Source organism: Schistocerca nitens, chromosome 8, assembly GCF_023898315.1.
Source record: "Schistocerca nitens isolate TAMUIC-IGC-003100 chromosome 8, iqSchNite1.1, whole genome shotgun sequence".
NCBI classification, from domain to species: Eukaryota; Metazoa; Arthropoda; class Insecta; order Orthoptera; family Acrididae; genus Schistocerca; species Schistocerca nitens.
This window is the reverse complement of record NC_064621.1, coordinates 541807294-541828235: the sequence shown is the minus strand read 5'-3', so window position 1 is coordinate 541828235 and position 20942 is coordinate 541807294. Positions and strand designations below refer to the sequence as shown.

Here is a 20942-nt window from a genome sequence, read left to right as displayed (position 1 = left end):
GTTTTCAGTCTTCCCTGTGTGCCTGTCGGTGATTCAATGTTTCCACTACCTTGTGAGTTGTTGCCTTTACTCCAAAATTGTTTATATTCTACCAGGACTTTCTGTACCTCATTGATGACTGCTTAAAACTGAGGGTGGTCAAATCAAGGTTTAAAAAGGGAAGTAAGGAAGACAGACATCATTTATCTCCATTTTCACCAGATATTTGAAAGTGCTACTCTGTCTCAGCTTAGTGGCTTCTTCATGAGATGCAAACTGCTTACACAATAACAAGTTTTCATGGAGAAGTTAACCACAAGGGCACAAAGAAAACTCTTTAATTAGATTTTCTGTTATTAGATTAGATTTACTTTCATTCCAATTGATCCGTAGTGAGGAGGTCCTCCAGGATGTGGAACATGTCAGAAAAACAACAATACATGACAAATATTTACAACTAAAACAAATAAGCTAATGTACCATTCCACAGGTCCCAAGTGGAATGATCGTCATTTTTTAATGAACACTAAGAGTCATTTTACAAATACTAATGCACTGAATTTAAAATAAAAAAGTTTTTATTTATTTATAAGGTAATAAACATGTAATACAACTGCTGTAATACTTATTTACAATGAACACATTACTGCACTGAAATGGTGCAGAAGTTAGATTATACTTACACACACGCACACACACACACACACACACACAAATTTTCAATGAACACATTACTGCACTGAAATTGTGCAGAAGTTATGTTGTACTTATATACAAATCAGTTGGTTTTACTAAGAAATTCATCACTGGAGTAGAAGGAGTTGGCCACCAATAAATCCTTTAGGCTTCTCTTAAACTGAATTTCATTGGTTGTTAAGCTTTTTATGGCTGCTGGCAAGTTATTGAAAATGTGTGTTCCTGAATAATGCACACCTTTTTGTACAAGACTAAGTGACTTTAAATCCTTGTGAAGATTATTCTTACTTCTAGTATTGATTCCATGAATTGAGCTGTTGGTTTGAAAAAGTGATATATTTTTAATGACAAATTTCATTAAGGAATAAATATATATGGAAGCAGTAGTTAGTATCCCTAGTTCCCTAAACAGGCTTATGGTCACTACTCCACAATAAATATCTTACTGTTAAAATAATATTTCAGATTTGAATTGGACTGATTTTGCTGCCCAAAACCAAAACATTAACAAGAGTGTAAAATTTGCATAAGCAACACATATACAAAGTAGATAATAAATACAGTACATATATAATTAAACTACAGGCTAATTAAAAATTATGTTCAAAGAATTCTTCCACGGTACAAAAATAATTTTGAATCAATAAATTACTTATAACTTTTTTAAACTTTTCCAGCTCTTAACTGAATATGGTAATTTATAAAATAATCTAATGGATATGAGTGTCAAGATGTATACAATTTTAGTATAAAGGCAGCAGTTTCCGGCTCTGGGGCCCCAACTCCGACTGCACCTGACATGAGCAGCTATCTGCTGGGGTATGTGGTGGGGGTATGGAGCTAGCAGGAGTGGGGAGCGAGTAGGATACCACGGCAGTGGTGGGGGAAAATGCTGTGCTGCCTGTAGGAGCATTCAGAGAGATGGTGGGGACAGGATACGGCTGATAGGTGCAGTGTGGGGTTGTTGTGTGGGGTTTGGAGGTGAAGGGAGAGGAGAAAAGTAGAGAAGGGGAAAAGAATAGTAGATGCACTGGTGGGATAAAGGCCAGTGTAGTGCTGGTGTGGAAGCAGGGAAGGGGAAGTGTACACAGAGGACAGGGAGGGATAAGTACATAGAGGACGGGGAATAGCGAAAGTTGAAGCCATGGGGGTTACAGGCACGAAGTACCGTATTTTATGGACTATAAGACACTACACATTATATGATGCATCCAAACTTTTAAGGAATTTTTTTAAAAAATAGCATTTTTACTATTTTTATCATTAGACTGCAAAGCCAGACTGAAAAACATCTTAGTTCATAAAACCGAACTGACCTTTAAGATCCCTGAAAATTGTCATCTAAAATTTCTTCTCCTCCTCCTTCCTCTTTGTCGTCACCATCATCCTCTTCATAGATAAAATGGTCTCCACTAACTTATGCTGCACTTCTTGAAAGATTTAACAACAATGTCTTGCCTCACTCTAGACCAACTGTTTTATCCGACACACTTGTTTGATAGTAGGTCATTTTCAAGCTCCCTGCGGTGAGAATTCATGTTGGGTTTCATTCATCATCCGCTTGTTCCGTTCCTCTCTCACGTACACTTTAAATGGTTTATCTATCAACACATCAAGAGGTTGCAACTGTAAAGTAAGTCCTCCCAGAATAACAGCAAGCTCTGTATTTCTCTGTACCAATTTCTCTTTCACATTGTTTTTCAAATCATTGCTAAACTCATATAGCACAAGAAGAGAACTCTCCTTCAATAAAGCACCTTTCCTTCTTTCCCACACACTGTTAATCCATAATTTCATACCAGCCTTTCCACCCAACCCTTGTCATGTATATGAGTTATTTCAGAAGGTTCTGGCATTGTTTTGCACTTAAAAATGATCATTTGGATTAAGTTTAGTACCATCAGCACAACACGAAAGGAAATTGTGCATTTTTTCATGTCCGCTTGTTTTTATAGTTACAGTTTTAACACCTTTCATGGCAATAATTCTGTTACTTGGCATGTCAAATGTCAGAGAAGTTTCATCCATATTCGCTATCTGGCTTAGTTCCACAGTGGTTGGTTGGTTGGTTGGTTTGTGGGATTTAAAGGGACCAGACTGCGATGGTCATCGGACCCTTTTTCCAAAAAATTAAAACCGCCCAAAGAGAATAAAAAACGAACAGCAGGAAAGACGTCAGACGACACAGGACGAGAAAGACTCCGACAGAGATCAGACAAAACAAAGTAAAACACACAGAGTGTGACGGTGGTTGGCCGACCATAGAGAAAAAAAGAGGAAAAGGCAACCACCAAGAACACATTAAAAACTCAGTTTAAAATCAGAGGCTAGAAGCCAGAATCAAAGCTAAAAAAAAAAAAAACACTCAGATGAAACTATAAAAACCCCCTGCCCGAATAAAATGCAAAACTAAGTCCACCATGGCAGAGTCATCTAGTAAAAGGGCAGGGAGCGTGTCAGGCAGTGCGAACGTCTGCCTGAGCACAGCTAAAAGCAGACACTCCAGTAAAATGTGCACCACAGATAAAACGGAGCCGCAGCGACACAGAGGCGGGTCCTCACGGCGCAATAAGTGGCCGTGTGTCAGCCGAGTGTGCCCAATGCGCAGCCGGCAGAGGACAACAGACTCCTTGTGAGAGACCCGCAAGGAGGAGCGCCACACACCGGTAGCCCCTTGATGGCCCGAAGTTTGTTGCGTGAAGGCAGGGCGCGCCAATCAGTGTCCCAAAGGTCCAGAATTTTGCAGCGTAGGAATGCTCGCAAATCTCTCTCTGGGAGGCCAACGTCCAGAGATGGTGCACTAGTCGCTTCTTTCGCCAGCCGGTCAACATTCTCGTTGCCGGGGATCCCAACATGGCCTGGGGTCCACACGAAGACCGCAGAGCGGCCGCAACGCGCAAGAGTATGCAGGGACTCATGGATAGCCATCACCAGATGGGAACAAGGAAAACACTGGTCGAGAGCTCGTAAACTGCTCAGGGAATCGCTACAGATAACGAAGGACTCACCTGAGCAGGAGCGGATATACTCTAGGGCTCGAAAGATGGCGACCAGCTCCGCAGTGTAAACGCTGCAGCCAGCCGGCAAGGAACGTTGTTCAGAATGGACCCCTAGAGTGAACGCATACCCGACACGACCAGCAACCATCGAACCGTCAGTGTAAACAATGCCAGAGCCCTGATACGTGGCCAGGATGGAATAAAAGCGGCGGCGGAAGGCCTCTGGAGGGACTGAGTCCTTCGGGCACTGTGCCAAGTCGAGCCGAAGGCAAGGGCGACGAACACACCATGGGGGTGTATGCAAAGTAGCCCGGAAAGGAGGTGGAACAGTGAAAACCTGAAGCCCAGAGAGAAGCTCTTTGACGCGGACCGCTATTGTACAACCAGAGCGGGGCCGACGTTCTCGCAGACGGATGACCGATCGCGGGAACAGGAGACGATAGTTAGGATGCCCGGGCGAGCTTAGAACATGGGCAGCATAAGCGGCCAGCAAACGTTGGCGTCGGAACCGCAGTGGAGGTACACCTGCCTCCACTAGTACGCTGTCCACAGGGCTGGTGCGGAAAGCACCAGTGGCAAGGCGTATCCCGCTGTGGAGAATTGGGTCCAGCACCCGTAACGCAGATGGGGATGCTGAGCCATAAGCCAGGCTCCCATAATCCAGGCGGGACTGGATTAACGCCTGGTAGAGCCATAACAGGGTAGAGCGGTCGGCGCCCCAGCGGGTGTGGCTCAAACATCGCAGAGCATTGAGATGCCGCCAACACGCCTGTTGGAGCTGGCGGATATGAGGCAGCCAAGTCAACCGGGCATCGAAAACCACCCCCAAAAACCTGTGGGTCTCCACCACAGCAAGCAGTTCGTCGGCAAGATAAAGCCGCGGCTCAGGATGGACTGTTCGGCGCCGGCAGAAATGCATAACGCGGGTCTTGGCTGCCGAAAACTGAAACCCATGCGCTACAGCCCAAGACTGCGCCTTACGGATAGCGCCCTGTAGCTGACGTTCAACAGCTGCAATGCCAGTAGAGCTGTAGTGAAGGCAAAAGTCGTCAGCATACAGGAAAGCAGAGACAGAAGTTCCCATGGCCGCAGCAAGCCCGTTAATGGCTATTAAAAACAGACAGACACTTAAAGCAGAACCCTGTGGCACACCGTTCTCCTGGACGTGGGAGGAACTATACGAGGCCGCGACTTGCACGCGGAAGGTACGACACGACAGAAAATTGCGGATAAAAATCGGCAGAGGACCACGAAGACCCCATCCATGAAGCGTAGAAAGGATGTGATGACGCCATGTCGTATCGTACGCCTTCCGCATGTCGAAAAAGACAGCGACCAGGTGCTGACGGCGGGCAAAGGCAGTACGGATGGCCGACTCCAGGCTCACCAGATTGTCTGTGGCGGAGCGGCCGTTACGGAACCCACCCTGAGACGGAGCCAGAAGGCCCCGAGACTCCAGTACCCAATTCAAGCGCCGGCTCACCATCCGTTCAAGCAACTTGCAAAGAACGTTGGTGAGGCTAATGGGACGGTAGCTGTCCACCTCCAGAGGGTTCTTTCCAGGTTTCAAAACGGGGATGACAATGCCTTCCCGCCATTGCGACGGAAACTCCCCCTCGACCCAAAGACGGTTGTAAAGATCGAGAAGGCGCCGCTGGCAGTCCACTGAAAGGTGTTTCAGCATCTGACAGTGGATGCCATCTGGCCCAGGAGCGGTATCAGGGCAAGCAGCTAGGGCACTGCGAAATTCCCACTCACTAAGTGGAGCATTGTAAGATTCTAGGTGGTTGGTGCGAAACGAAAGGCTCCGACGTTCCATCCACTCTTTAATGGAGCGGAAGGCCTGGGGGTAATTCGCAGAAGCGGAACTCATAGCAAAGTGCTCTGCTAAGCGATTTGCAATGACGTCGGAGTCAGTACAAACTGCTCCATTCAGTGAGAGCGCAGGGACGCTGACAGGTGGCCAATAGCCGTAGACGCGTCGAATCTTGGCCCAGACCTGCGATGGAGTGACATGGAGGCCAATGGTGGACACATACCGCTCCCAGCACTCCTTCTTGCCTTGGCGGATAAGGAGGCGGGCCCGCGCATGCAGCCGTTTGAAGGCGATAAGGTGGCCTATGGAGGGATGTCGCTTGTGACGCTGGAGCGCCCGCCGGCGATCTTTAATCGCTTCAGCGATCTCAGGCGACCACCAAGGCACAGCCTTCCGCCGAGGGGACCCAGAAGAACGGGGAATGGCAGATTCGGCGGCAGTAACGATGCCGGTGGTGACCGATTGAACCACCGCATCAATGTCATCAGTAGAGAGAGGCTCAAAAGCGGCAGTGGAGGAGAACAAGTCCCAGTCAGCCTTATTCATAGCCCATCTGCTAGGGCGCCCAGAAGAGTGGCGCTGTGGTAGTGACAAAAAGATCGGAAAGTGGTCACTACCACACAGGTCGTCATGCACACTCCATTGGACAGACGGTAAGAGGCTAGGGCTACAGATTGAAAGGTCAATGGCGGAGTAGGTGCCATGCGCCACACTGAAGTGTGTGAAGGCACCATCATTTAACAGCGAGAGATCGAGCTGCGACAAGAAACGCTCAACGATGGCGCCTCGACCTGTTGCCACTGACCTACCCCACAGAGGGTTATGGGCGTTGAAGTCGCCCAATAGCAAGAAAGGTGGCGGCAATTGGGCGACCAGTGCAGCCAGGACATGCTGCGAGACATCACCATCCGGTGGAAAGTAAACACTGCAGACGGTAACAGCCTGTGGCGTCCACACGCGTACAGCGACAGCCTCTAAAGGCGTCTGGAGAGGGACAGACTCGCTGTGCAGAGTGTGAAGGACATATATGCAGACGCCACCAGACACCCTTTCATAAGCTGCTCGGTTCTTATAATAACCCCGATAGCCACGGAGGGCGGGGGTTCGCATTGCTGGAAACCAAGTTTCCTGGAGAGCAATGCAGAAGAAAGGGTGAAGGCTGATAAGTTGGCGGAGCTCAGCTAGATGGTGGAAGAAACCGCTGCAGTTCCACTGGAGGCTGGTATTGGCCATTGTGGAGAAAGGCGTGACGGTACTGGGAAGGCAGATTACGCCGCTGGGTCACCTGCCACATCCGATGGAGCACCCGTGCAAGTGCTATCCATTGCGTCTGAGGGATCGGCGAGATCGAGGTCCTCAGCGGACGCAAGGATCTCCACCTCAACCTCAGATGCAGAGCTTTTATGTAGCGGTGGAGTAGGTGCCACCGCAGGGTCTTCAAGGTCGTTTTCTCTCGCTGTTCCTTTGGTTGCCGTTGGTGAGAGGGCTTATTGGAGTCAGTCTCTGGGACCAAAGTGGAACGTGAAGCCCGTCGACCAGCGACCTGTGGCTGCTTCAGCCACTGGCTGGTGTCTGCTGTGCCGCTGGTAGGAACCTGGGAAGGGAGTGACCCAAGGGATCCCTTCCGAGCGAGAGAAGCTGAAGAAGACTTACGCTTCTCCGGCTGAGAAGGGGGGACTGGTGTCCCCGATGGTTTAGTGGGTGCTGCTCCCGAGGTAGATGGTGTGGGAGCAACAGCAAGAGAAGGGGCCCCCATTGTCAAGGGGGCAGGTGAGGTCCTCTGATTCTGAGAGCTGACTGTATATCTTGCAGCTGAAGGAGCTGGAGCAGGAGTGACAGTGGAGGCATAAGATGACATCATGCGCACGGGATGTAGCCGTTCAAATTTCCGCTTAGCCTCAGTGTAAGTCAGTCGGTCCAGGGTCTTATATTCCATGATTTTGCGTTCTTTCTGTAAGACACTACAGTCCGGCGAGCAAGGGGAATGAGGCTCTCCACAGTTGACACAGACGGGAGGCGGAGCACATGGAGTATCGGGATGAGATGGGCGTCCACAATCTCGACATGTGAGGCTAGATGTACAGCGAGAGGACATGTGACCGAACTTCCAGCACTTAAAGCACCGCATCGGGGGAGGGATATAGGGTTTGACGTCACACCGGTAGACCATCACCTTGACCTTCTCTGGTGAGATATCACCTTCGAAGGCCAAGATGAAGGCACCGGTAGCTACCTGATTGTCCCTCGGACCCCGATGAACACGCCGGATGAAATGTACACCTCGTCGCTCTAAGTTGGCGCGCAGCTCGTCATCGGACTGTAAAAGGAGATCGCGGTGAAAAATAGTTCCCTGAACCATATTTAAGCTTTTATGGGGGGTGATAGTGACAGAAACATCCCCCAACTTCGTACAAGCGAGCAAGGCTCGTGACTGGGCAGAGGATGCCGTTTTTATTAAGACTGACCCTGACCGCATCTTGGACAAGCCCTCCACCTCCCCGAACTTGTCCTCTAAATGTTCGACAAAGAACTGAGGCTTCACAGACACACACGATTCCCCGTCAGCTCTGGTACAGACGAGATACCGGGGCGAATACCTGTTGCTCTCATTCATAGCCTTTCGTTCCTCCCATGGTGTGGCCAGGGAGGGGAATGATTTGGGGTCATACACATTAGCCTTAAAGTGAGCTTTGGAACGCTTAGAGACTGCTGACGGCTGGCCGCCAGCGAGAGATGATGTACCACGCTTCATTACGGGTCATCCACCCTGATGCCACCTACTCCGACCAAGGGCCCTCCCCACGGGCGCCACCCAGCCACAGCAAAGGCCACCTGGCAGGATGGCCATTGCCGGGAGTCCCGATGCCCCAGGGAGATGGGCATCTACTCCTTGGCATACGTGGGGAGGTTACGGCGCAGGCATCAGTAGAGCGATCCCTGTGTTGTCAGGGGGCTACAACCAAGAGGGTACATGGCGGCCCCACCACAACGGACTGGCTACCGTGCTGGATCTTAGGTGCAAAACTGTCAAGGTCGTCGTCGCAGATAAAAGAAACACTGCAGAGTGCAGCGTGGTAAGCGCCCAAGAGATCGAAAACGAGCGGGACACCATTGCAACGACGAGAAAGCCGGCTAAAGGTCTAATTGCACGACGGATACAGTGCACCATGTAAGGCGCCCTTCCCCAATTGGCTCGCTCTTCGGAATAATTTAGAAAGATGGAGGTCAAACCCGAGAGGGGACCTGCACATAAGGCCGAAACAGTTGAGACTCCTTTTAGTTGCCTCTTACGACAGGCAGGAATACCGCGGGCCTATTCTAACCCCCGAACCCGCAGGGGGGAGTTCCACAGTGGTTTTCTTTCAGTTTTGAATAATAAAATGATGAAAAAATAATATTCTCTCTTCATACTCTTGTGGCATTTTCTAAGGTATTTTGGTTCTGGTTCACCTGCTAAGTCTGTGACGCTTCATAAACCTATAGGCCAACCAATTCCCCCCTTAATGTCTGTTAAGTTCCACTGTACCACTAGCTTATGAGCATGTATTTGTATTATTTTTGTATTAATTCCACTGCCATTTTGACAGTGTCCTTCGATCCATTTCAATATGTACATCACCTTCTAGTTTTGACTATTTTGCATTCAGCCCTCTATTTGCACATTTAGTCTTCCTCATTTTTTTCCGTTCTTCTTTACTAGCTGACCAATCCCAAACGGCTTTTTCTGTTGGTGGGCGGCCGAAATGTTGCTCAGCTGCTATGTTTCCATATTCTTCTGCATATGCTATTACTTTTGATATATAGCCTGCATCCTATGAATGCCTTGTATTTCCACCCATTATCAAACTAGCTACTAACAAAAATATTATACTGTTACCAATATCACAAATCACTTTCAATTCAATACAATGGCACTGTGGACTGCAATGATGCATCACAGGCTAGACAGTGTTCTAGATTTGGATGGCGGGGCAGGAGGGAGACAGTGTTAGCAAGCTTGTGAATCCCGCAACTCATGTTCAACACATGGGTGCACTGCTGCTGCAAGTTGAATCCAATGTTGCCAACAACCAAGGCAGGTTTCTCGCGGCATCGAATATATGGTCTTTTTAAGACTACTGGGAATTTTATATCAAACACTGGCCATTTTTACATTGATTCTGAGTATAAGACGCAGCTGAATTTTGGAGGCAACTTTTTGAAGAAAAAATTGCATCTTATAGTCCATAAAATATAGTGTGTGTTGTAGAGAGAGTTCCCGCCTGCTCAGTTCGGAAACCCGGGTGTTGATAGCTAGAATACAGATGGTGCAGGCTACGAAACAATCATTAAAATGAAGCACATCATGTTGGAGAGCATGTTCAGCAACTAGGTAGCTCTCTTGGCCACAGTTTGGAGATAAGCATTTCTGAGGACAGACAGCCTGTTAGTTTTCATGACCATGTAAAAAGTGGGACAGTGGTTGCAGCTTAATTTATAGTTAATAAATTACATGGCTTCTTTCACATGTGGCCCGCCTCTTATAGTGTAGGGGGACGCCTGGGACTGGACTGAAATAGGTGGTAGTGGGAGGAAGTATGGAACAGATCTTGCATCTAGGTCTATTGCAGGGACATGAGCCATGAGGCGAAAGGTTGGGAGCAGGGTAGAATGGGGATGGACAAGTATACTGGGTAGGTTTGGGGGCAGCAGAATACCACTGTGGGAGGGGAGGAGTGGATAGTGAGGAGGATGTTCCTCATTTCAGGACATGACAAGAGGTAGTCAAAATCCTGGTGGAGAATGTGGTTCAGTTGTTCCAGTCCTGAATAGTAATGAGTCATGCGAGGAAAGTTCCTTTATGGCCGGACAGATGGTATGTGGGAGTTGGTTGGCAACTCTCCGGCTACAAAGGAACACTCCTCTCATGATTCCATTACTATCCAGGACTGAAGCAACCAATTACATTCTCCGACAGTGTTTCAACTACCTCTCATCATGCCTTCAAATGAGGATTATCCTTCCCACCCATTCCAAAGTGGTATTCTGCTGCCCACCAAAACTACACAACATCCTCACCCTATTCTACTCCAGCCCTGCTCCCAACTCCTTGAATCATAGCTTATATTCCTACAATACACGTAGATGCAAGACCTGTCCCATACATACTTCCACTACTACCTACTCCACTCTTGTCCCCCTAAAGGCGGAGCCACCTTTTAAAGCAGTCATGCGATGTAAAAATTAGGTTGCAACCATCATGCTCCTTTCTACACAGACACGACAAATAATAAGCTGTCAACCCACATGAATGGCCATGGCCACACTGTGGCCAGGAGACAGGTGTATCACCCAGTTGCTGAACATTCCATGCAAAGATCATGTGCTTCACTTTAATGACTGCATCACAGCATATGCCATCTGCATTCTTCCTACTAGCTCTTCTTAACTGTGCAAGTGGACACTCTCCCTACAACACACCCTTCAGTCCCGTAACCACCCTGGCTTCAACCTTTGCTTGTCCCTGTCCTCCGCCTACCTATACCACTGCAGCTCCAGCACTACACAGGCCTTCTGTTCCACCAATGCACTGACTAGTCTTTTCTCTTTCTTTACTACTCTCCTCTCCCTTCTTCCTTTCCCCCTCCCCATCACTCCTCCCTTCCCTTAGCTCAGCCTTCTGACACTGCACCCCTGTCTTGTCCCCATTACATCTCTGCATGCTTCCATAGGCAACACAGCATCTTCCCTCCACCCCTACCCAGCTATACCTCCCCCTCCCTACACACACCTCCCCCTTACCCCAGCACCCACCCCAACAGAAGGCTGCTCACACCAGACATAGTTGCAATCAGGCTCCGGCACCCACAGACAGTGGCCATGCACATGCGAGTTGTGCATGTCTAAATGTGTGTATGTTTTCTACTTTGGAAGAAAGATTAAGTCTGAAAGCTTAAAAATTTTACCCGACTTTTTTTCACTGTGCCTGTTTGTGACTCAACTGTTCCTCTATGTGGTCAGTAGCAATCTAATCCTTCCATTTTGCTTAGCAAGTAATTCATATACAAGGTGTTAACAAATACGCAGGATGCCCCTGGGTAATTGCTAGAGGACTTAAAAAGAAGCAAAAAAATGGCCAATTCTTTTTATTTCCGTAGTTACAAACACTTTTTTGTTGTTACATGTTGATTTGTTTCTGCCTTTTGTTTTCAAATTTCCAGCTTGGTTCTACAGAGATTTTTTGTTTTCAAATGCTATTTGTTTTGGGAAGCGTTAAGTCAAAGTCCTCTAATGGTTATCTTAATTGCTGGTACTAGTAAATAAATAAATGCTTTTAGTATTGAGAACACAATCAGTAGTGAAAGCTTACTGTACAGTACTTACTGAGCTAATGCTTAGTAAGTAATGTACATTTTTCCACCATGAGGAAGTGAATCAGCTATTTTCAAGAGAGGTGCGACCGAACAAGTGTGCTTTAGTGACCTCAGCTGGAGTGCAATGTGTTGTGCCTGGTTTCCAGTCACACGCATTATGCCTGCTCAGTCATACTCTTACTGGTCTTGTGCATTATCATACACTTATGTCTAAAATGTATTCTAATCAACACATGGTAAACATGCTCTCGACGTATGGACTGGCAATGCACCAGACATATGGACTGGTAGTGCATCTGAGACCAGACATTGGTAGGTTGAAAAATTTCCTAACAGACATTTGAAATGGAAATGAAGTCCCATGCTTCTTTACAGAGCGTAGGGGAGTGATGCGGGAGATCCGCACCGCCTTACGAGGCAAGGTCCTAGTGGAGGTGGTTTGCCATTGCCTTCCTCCGACCGTAATGGGGATGAATGATAATGATGAAGAAGACAACACAACAAAACCCAGTCATCTCAAGGGAAAATCCCTGACCCCGCCGGGAATCAAACCCGGGACCCCGTGCTTGGGAAGCGAGAACGCTACCGCGAGACCACGAGCAGCGGACAACAGACATTTACCAAACAATAAAAACTTTCAAACAATGTATGTATGTCTTGTGGAGAAAGGCTCTTTACAGTAAAGGACATTACATTGTGGAAGACCAAACAGTGTTAGAACATCTGATTTGAAGATCAAGTACTTCACCATATTGAGGACAATAAGGCAGAAGCACAACAGAAATATCCAAAATTGAGTATGTGATTCACGTGACCATGAGGAAAGTGTTCAGAGAGCAACTTCTTCATCCATGCTATCTTCAGAGAGTGCCACATCTTAGTAAAACAGATTTTCTATTCAGAAAAGCTTTTTGTAGGCTACTTGGTTATTGGGGGTGTGTGCTCACGACCAACACTTTCTGTCTACCACACTATTCACTGATGATGCAGAGTTTATCAAGGATGTAGTGCAGCATTTTCACAACTCTCATGTATGGACAGGTGACAAATCTTTTGCAGTTTTGGAAATAAGACATCAGGAAGAGTTTAGCAGTAATACATTGGCTGGCATAATTGGAGACAGTTTAATTAGACCTTTTGTTTTCCATGGAATAGCATCTGGAGTATCATACGGGGAATTTTTAATGGAACCCTGACATGCTTCACTGGAAGATGTTGCACTAGACTTATGTCAGAACATGTGGTTCATGCACAATGGGGGACCACCTCATTTTGCTCGGCAAGCAAGAAAATTTTTACATAAGTGTTTCCCAAAAAAACCGATAGGTCATCAAGCAGCAATATCTTGTCCTGTAGTCCTCCTGATCCCAGTGCATTGGATTTTTAATTTGGGGCATTTAAAGGGTGTAGTGTATTCAAGACCTACTACAAATGCTGACATTCTTTGCCAGTGGGTTCAAGGATTTCAGCATATACAGCAGACACCTGGAATATGAGAGCCAGTAGATAACCCCTGATGCAGCATTTAGAAGTTTGTGTTAAGAGCTGATGGTGGACCTTTTCAGCATTTCATTTAGCCATCAGAAGAAATTTGAAAAGAAAAAATACACGTCCTCTATCCATTCCTCAGATATTTTCCACATATTATTTAAGACCCTGCATAATATAAACAGATGTGGTACCAAGATTGACATCTGAGGAAAAGTGTACTTAACAAATTAGAAACTAGGATACTTGTTGCTGAAGTACAGTAAATGCTTTGAGTTCAATTAAACAAGTGTGATTTGATAATTTCAACAGCAGGCATAGAAACTACAGTTTTTAGTTTGAGCAGTAGAGTATTGTGGCACACAGTGTCAAAAGCCTTTGATAATTAAAAAAAAAAAAAAAAAGAACTTTGCATTTACAAAGCTTGGTTAGTAATGATCGAAAAAGGTCGACTGCAGAAAAAATTTATGTAGTCACAAACTTTTGTTCAGTGGTACGTGGGAGTGCTATGAACAACATACTAAACATCCTGACCAATGGGGTATGAGTGTTGGGTTGGTATAGCCTATACTTGAATGCCTCCAATGCTTTAGCCTCACAAAAACCAACTACAGGGTTTGCCATTACAAATGTGGTGATGTACCAGAATGTTCAATACAAGTCATCTGCTCCGACAACTGACATAGGAAACATGTGACAAATGTTGTAAACAATGTTCTTGACATTTTTTTGAGATGGGTTCAGCTACAGATCAGACTGTCACCACAACCAGGGTTTTTTAGTACCACATTCATTGGCTTCGCCAACTAGGAACCAAACTGTCACCTTCCAACTTAACCAAGTGTCATGACAAATAGATTTTTTTTCTTTAACATTCATTCACTTAACCAACTAACAACAAAAGTGTGAGTATACATAGCAGATGGTGACATGCCTGCAGCCATTATCATTAGGTCACTGGCCAAAGCCGTTAGCTCTTATCGAATATTCCTCTTGACTCTAAATGTGATCCCCAATTATCTGATGTTCATTCTCAGTTCTGAATAGTTTGTTATTGTGCCTCATCCCCTGCACTATTCAACCCAATGCTCTGCTGGTTATCGTTAGTGGACTACTTCCCCTCATCATGAGGTTGGGTTCTGCGACTACGATCATTTCCATGTGCCAATCTATGTGATACTGCTAACCACCTGATGATGATTCTTTAACAAATCGAAACCAATCACGAATAAATTATCAATTAGCAGTTGTTTGCAGTTTTACTCAAGTTCAATTTATTATGAATTATTTACGTAGCTCAATAACAGCAGCACATATGATAATTTTTCCTAAACCCTAATTGGCAATTCCAAAACAACTGAAACAGGTCATAATCTCTTACAAAGTTAATATTACTCAACACAAGAGCATGTCTGAGATGTGAACAGTATAACTGGAAACTTCTAACTGAGGTTCTTCATTAATTGATCACTGCACTGATTTGCTTTAAAGTTGATACCAAGCTGGATCCACTGACACTTTCTTTGTGATATATGAGGGCTATTTTTGGTACCTACAACGCACTACATCTATTAAGTTTTTATAAATTAAAATATTAACATATTAGCAATGAAACTCCTTAGCTTCGAGCATATAGTCAGTGGAGATTAGAAAACGGTACAGCACACGAAGATGATGTTCAAAATGAGGCCTTTGCCAACTAACAGTTAATAAGAGCTAAATAACTGTCAAAGTTGTCCTGTTTCCACAAGAGTACAAGAGTGCTCTTACACATGTGTTTGCGAGCTTTAACAGTTCCCTATGGGAGTTGTCTGCAATTATAATACTTGTCATGTGCCAATGTATACAGTAGTAATTAATGTTGGCCTTCACTTTACACTACGTCTGGCAGAAACCATTCAGCTGCATATTTTACATACCAGGATTTTTGCAAGGACGCCCTCTTCTTCAGTTTCAAATGAGACAACAGCTTTGTCAGTCTGTATGTCACAGAGAACGTCACCTGGCTGAACAACATCTCCTTCCTTCTTCAACCATTTCACAATTGTCCCTTCTGACATGGTAGGGGAAAGTGAAGGCATCTTGATTTCTTGCCCAGCAACTGAAACATAACCAGCCCTGAATTACAACTGCGCGGTCACGTCGTGAAAATATTTTGTATATAAACTAAAATCTCCCGTTAACGCCGATTTAATTACTGCAACACAGATTCACGTGGTTTTGAAACACTAAACCGGTAAAAAGAAATAGAATTAATTTACATACCACATAGCAAGTAAGAATTGTGAAAACATAGTTTCTGAGTAGCTGCCAAGCACCTGGGTTGTGTCAATAGTGAAAAAGCGTGCTTTTGAACCAACTGGGCAACGCGAATCCTCACAGCTGCAGCCATTATTTACTTCTTGACGACCGTAATTCGACCTTCATTCCAATTCTGGTGTTCAAGATATAATAAATCAGAGCACATTTGTTGATTTTGCAGCCGACGCAATTTTCGTCCTGTCACGCGAAGTGGAATTCAACTATCAACAATAAACACATTGTTAGCGCCATAAAAAACAATACGATCGGTACTCGCCAAATGTAAGATTTTTTTTCTACCGGTGTTGGTATTGGCTGTTAGGTTTCAATTGTCTTTCACAGCCTGCGAAAATGTTTGAACACTGTGGTTATAATATGCACTAAACAAAACAAGCACACATCAAACAGCTGACGGAGAAACGCAGATCAGATTGACTGTGTTGCGAATATTGTGGAGAACGAAGTGTTAAAATGTTTCCAGTGTTACTCAGCCGATCTGCACCGTGTCGGGGTATTCTGGTGCGTTTTATATGAAAATTCTTGTAATATTACTGTGGTATTTTCTGGAATATTGTACAATACTTGTTTTTACAGGCGACAGTCTGTCCTTGGGTAACGCGGCCTGTCTCTCTTATGTCAGTCAAGTTCAGCAGTCAAGAACTCTTTCCGCCAGGAAATATTACTGAACCACAGATACCCCCATATAAGGAAAGGGTGGACGAACCAACTGACTTGAAAAGGGCGAGGTAATATTACCGTCATTTAAAATAGACGCTGCAAATAGCCCCTATTTGCCTCCCTGTGATTAGTGATTGACGATAACTTCCTTCAGTGATTTATGTATTAAAATACAGACTGCATATTAGTAAATATTAACAAAACATCGAATTCCAGGTAACAATTATAACGTTAAAACATGCTTTTCTGTATGTAGGCTGCTGTACCAATCACGGAAGCGTGGTATGCTGGAGAATGGACTTCTGCTGAGTACTTTTGCAGCGAAACATCTCTCAAAAATGACACCAGAGTTGCTACAGCAGTACGATCGTCTTATCAATTTACCATCAAATGACTGGGACTTATATTACTGGGTTACTGGTGTTAAGCCAACTCCTGCAGAGTTCGAAAATGATGCTATGAAGCTGCTGAAAGAGCATGTACAAAACAAGGAGAGACAACTCCGGATTCGCCAGCCTGACCTTGACTAATTAACACACTTTTTTTTTTTTTATTTTAAACTACCGATCTTCACATAAGTGAGGCCTGTTCAGTATTCAGTGTTTGCTTTAATGTACAACTGTTGTCAGTCCTAGCAGCCGGAATACCTCTCTCTCTCTCTCTCCCTCTCCCATACACACACATTTTATTAACAACAGCTCCTGGATAAGCACTTTTTGTCTCTGGAAGATATAGTTTTACTGCCATTTAAATTACATGATTTTGATTAATACTTGTTAATTATTTAATTAGAGAGGTCACACTAATCTAGTGAACAAAACACTGTATTCAGTTATGAAATACTAACTTATTTATCAAGGCAAGTGTAATGTGAATGTTTGGTGCTTTCATATTGTTTGTTTATAATATAAAATGTAGATAACTTTCACTGCACTCTCAGAGCTTCACTGTTGCAAACACACGTACTGTGTAAATATGTATATTTGTTGTTATTCAATGTCCATAATTGATAATAAATTATAGCCACAAAAAATTGAGTCTTCATTGCTTTCAAAATTTTCAGCAGATACAGTCGTAAGATTGCAGGTTGTCCACATTTCTTGCTGGTATCCTACACGTGTGCTTGTCTGTAGGAGGAAATTTATTGCTTGTTGTGTAGCAAACACATTATTTATTACTCATTCTTTGCTTGTGAACTTCAGCTGTCAGTTTCCAGCAGAGAGTATTGAGTGTGCCAGATAATTTTATAAGCTGACATCTGTGTTCTGACTGCATTTAACACTTGACATTATATCAGGGCTTAGTTACATAAATATACAACAAAAAAGAGCATCACATAAAAGATTGATACATATTAAATATGCTCTGTTATTGCATTATCTGAAATTAAATTGCATCATAAATATTCATTCATATTGTGTATACATTTAACAGTTTTTAAAGATTTAATTCCTTTTTATTTTGCTAATTGTATTGGTAGCTTATTAGACGACCTATTACCAGCTTACTAGACAACATATTGCTTTTTTACGTGGGGTAGGCATTGTTAGTCTGGTGGACACTGTCTTGCATAAGTTATCCTTTCCTCTTGTTGCATGTTCGTGTATGTCTTTATTACATTCTGATATGTATAAAGTGAAGACACTGTCATAATACTGTATTGGTCTAAATACAAACCACATCCAAATATAAGCTGTATTTTTAATGTTGAGGGGAGAGAAAAAAAAGACATGCTCAGTGAGAAAAATTTGTCATTTTACTCATTTACAAAAAACTGTTTACAATCTACCGACTCTTAATCACATATTTTATGTTGTACTGTAGATAAATAAGTCTTCTAATCACAGTTTTCGCTGGTGTCACTGTACTTCACTACCAGTATTTATTTCATCACTGTCAGTATTTTAATCACTCTCCTCTTTAAGTATGTTGTGCTCACTACTATCCAGGGTGCTGGACATACAACAATTCTTTGAACCTTTTTATGGCGGAATCGGGTAATGTGTGACATGAAGAGCAAATCCATTCAGTAACAAGGATTCCTGATGCCTTTTGAATCTTGCCATATGGGATGAGTGCATAATCCCTTTCTAGATGCTAATCAAAGCAACATTTTTGGAGATGGTCTTCAAATAGTTTGTTTATTATGTCATCCTGTTATACATTTTATTCACAGCATATTCTTTTCACCATAATAAAAATCAGATTTCGGCTGCACAAAAATTATAATTTCACTTTGCTGGTTTCAGCACATTAATCTGTCACCTTCAGAAGTTCAATATAGGCTTAAATCATAGGTACAGCGTTTAGCTATGTCGACAGTGCAGCAACTTTATTCTTTATTCAATTTGTGAAGTGACCTTCAAAGACATCCAACACTAGCATAGTTCTCATACTAAGCAATCTACCAAGTCAGTGATTCCAAAAGATAGCCAGCCAGTCCATCGATAATTCTGTCATCTAGGCTATGGACCACTAATTGTTTAGGGAAATTTTCTTTGATCTGTTTTGGGTTTCAGAATAATGTGGGGGATGGGGCAGCTTTACTCCTCCTGCAGAAACTAACAACATGGTAATTCTTTGTATTCCATTTCCAGTTGTCCTTAGTGAGATACTTTTTGTCCACCCTGGTATTTCTTGACAAGTCTTGCTGGCATTGCCCATTTGATGTAATGGTTAAGAGTGCTACTGCCTGATTCGTATTACACAATTCTGGAAGTGGATAGCTTTCTTGGAAAAATTTTCTGGTAGTCTGCTAGTGAAGTACTTCTTCAAAGAAAAAAATGGATAAAGAGAGCGCTTCTACACATAAGCCATGTAGCACCAACTAATATTCCCTTGGAATTCTGTACGTAATATGCATCTTTGCAGTTCCCAAGGCCTTTAACTGGATTATTTATCGAGAGGTAAGAATCCCACTTTTCCTATGTCTTGTATACTTAAAATAACTCTAGCTATAATTTCAGGACATTACCTAGCTTTTAGCACTCTGTAGAACTTTCTTGATGAAATTGCAGTTCTACATCTACTCTGCAAACCACCATGAGGTGCATGGCAGAGGGTACAACGCATTGTACCAGTTATTAGGTTTCTTCCTGTTCACATACAGAGTGCTGGAAGAATTATTGTTTGAATTCCTCTGTGTGTGCAGTAATTATTCTTATCATATCCCCAAGATTCCTTTGTGAGTGATATTCAGGGGGTTGCAGTACATCTCTTCAGTAGAGACAGTTCTTGAAATTTTGTTAATAAATATAATTGTGTAGGCTTTGTGGCCAGAGTCAGTCGACATAAAAGTTTTATGGGTATGGTACCGCATCGTAATGTATAAAACTACTGCTGCTGGAGAAAAACCAATGTTTCGGTGACAGGTGCAGCGGCCTTCTTCTGGGTCTTCTACATTATGATGCAGTACTGTACCCAGAAAACTGTTACGTTATTTGTTAATAGACTTTCTCGGGATAGTTTACATCTGTCTACAAGAGTCTGCTGGTTTAGTTCCTTCAGTATCTCTGTGGCACTCTTCCACAGATTAAACAAACCTGTGACCATTCATGCTGAACTTCTCTGTACACGTTCAATATACCCTGTTAGTCCTGTCTGATACTGGTCCCACGCACTTCAGCAGTATTCCAGAAGTGGTCACTTCAATGTTTTGTAAGCAGTCTCTTTCGTAGACTGATTGCGCTTCCTCAGTATTCTACCAATAAACTGAAGTCTACCACCTGCTTTATGCAGCTTGACTTAGCCTATGTGATCATTCCATTTCATATCCTTACAAAGTGTTACACTCAGGTATGTGGATGAGCTGGTTGATTCCAACAGTAATTTGTTGATATTATAGTCATAGGCTACTAGGTTTTTTTCATTTTGTGAAGAGCAAAATTTTATATTTCTTAACATCTACAGCAAGCTGCCAATCTCTGCACCACATTGAAATCTTATCAAGATATAAATGAATAATTATGCAGCTTCTCTCACATAGTACTTCATTGTAGATAACTGCAACATCTGCAAAAAGCCTTATTTTACTATTAATATTGTCTGCAAGGTTGTTAATATACAACATGAACAGCAAAGGTCCTAAGACACTTCCGTGGGACACACCCGAACCTACTTCTACATCTGACGACGACTTTTAAAAACCAAAATAACATGCTGTGTCCTTCCTACCAAAAAGTCCTCAATCCAGTTACATATTTCACTTGATACCCATATGATCGTACTTTTGGCAATAAGTGTAGGTGCAGTACTGAGTCAAGTGCTTTTCGGAAATCAAAAAACACTGCATCTACCTAGTTGCATTGGTCCAACAATTTCAGTATGTCATGTGAGAAAAGTGTAAGTTTGGTTTCACATGATCAATGTTTAAAAATCCATGCTGATTGGCATTGAGGAGGTCATCCTGTCATCAGTATCAGTGATATTGGACAGTAGGTTTGCGGATGAGAAACTGTGTCCAGTTCTTGTAAAATGACACACATCACTTCTGTTTACTAGAAGGTCAGATGAACATCAACAAAATCAAAACGAGGATAATGGAAAGTAGTTGAATTAAATCAGATAATGCTTAGGGAATTAGATCAGGAAATGAGGCACTTAAAGCAAGAGACGGATTTTGATACTTGGGAA

The 20942-nt window shown here is 43.7% G+C and overlaps 2 protein-coding genes across 2 annotated transcripts in view; one reads left to right on the top strand and one right to left on the bottom strand.

The window, feature by feature from the left end:
• The window catches only part of LOC126199273 (pyruvate dehydrogenase protein X component, mitochondrial-like), a 122168-nt gene extending 106236 nt beyond the window's left edge, over window positions 1-15932 (bottom strand). The window contains exons 1-2 of the mRNA XM_049936081.1: window positions 15597-15932; window positions 15251-15432 (exon numbers count right to left, since the gene is read on the bottom strand). Coding sequence (XP_049792038.1) covers window positions 15251-15432; window positions 15597-15723 — 309 coding nt within the window. The 5' untranslated portion in view covers window positions 15724-15932. The remainder of the gene's footprint in view (window positions 1-15250; window positions 15433-15596) is intronic.
• A 51-nt stretch (window positions 15933-15983) lies between these two features.
• On the top strand, window positions 15984-17348 carry LOC126199274 (succinate dehydrogenase assembly factor 2, mitochondrial-like). Its single transcript, XM_049936083.1, has 3 exons — window positions 15984-16151; window positions 16227-16378; window positions 16567-17348. The coding sequence occupies exons 1-3, from the start codon at window positions 16104-16106 to the stop codon at window positions 16838-16840; spliced, it is 474 nt and encodes a 157-aa protein (XP_049792040.1). The 5' UTR covers window positions 15984-16103; the 3' UTR covers window positions 16841-17348.
• The last annotated feature ends 3594 nt before the right edge of the window (window positions 17349-20942 follow it).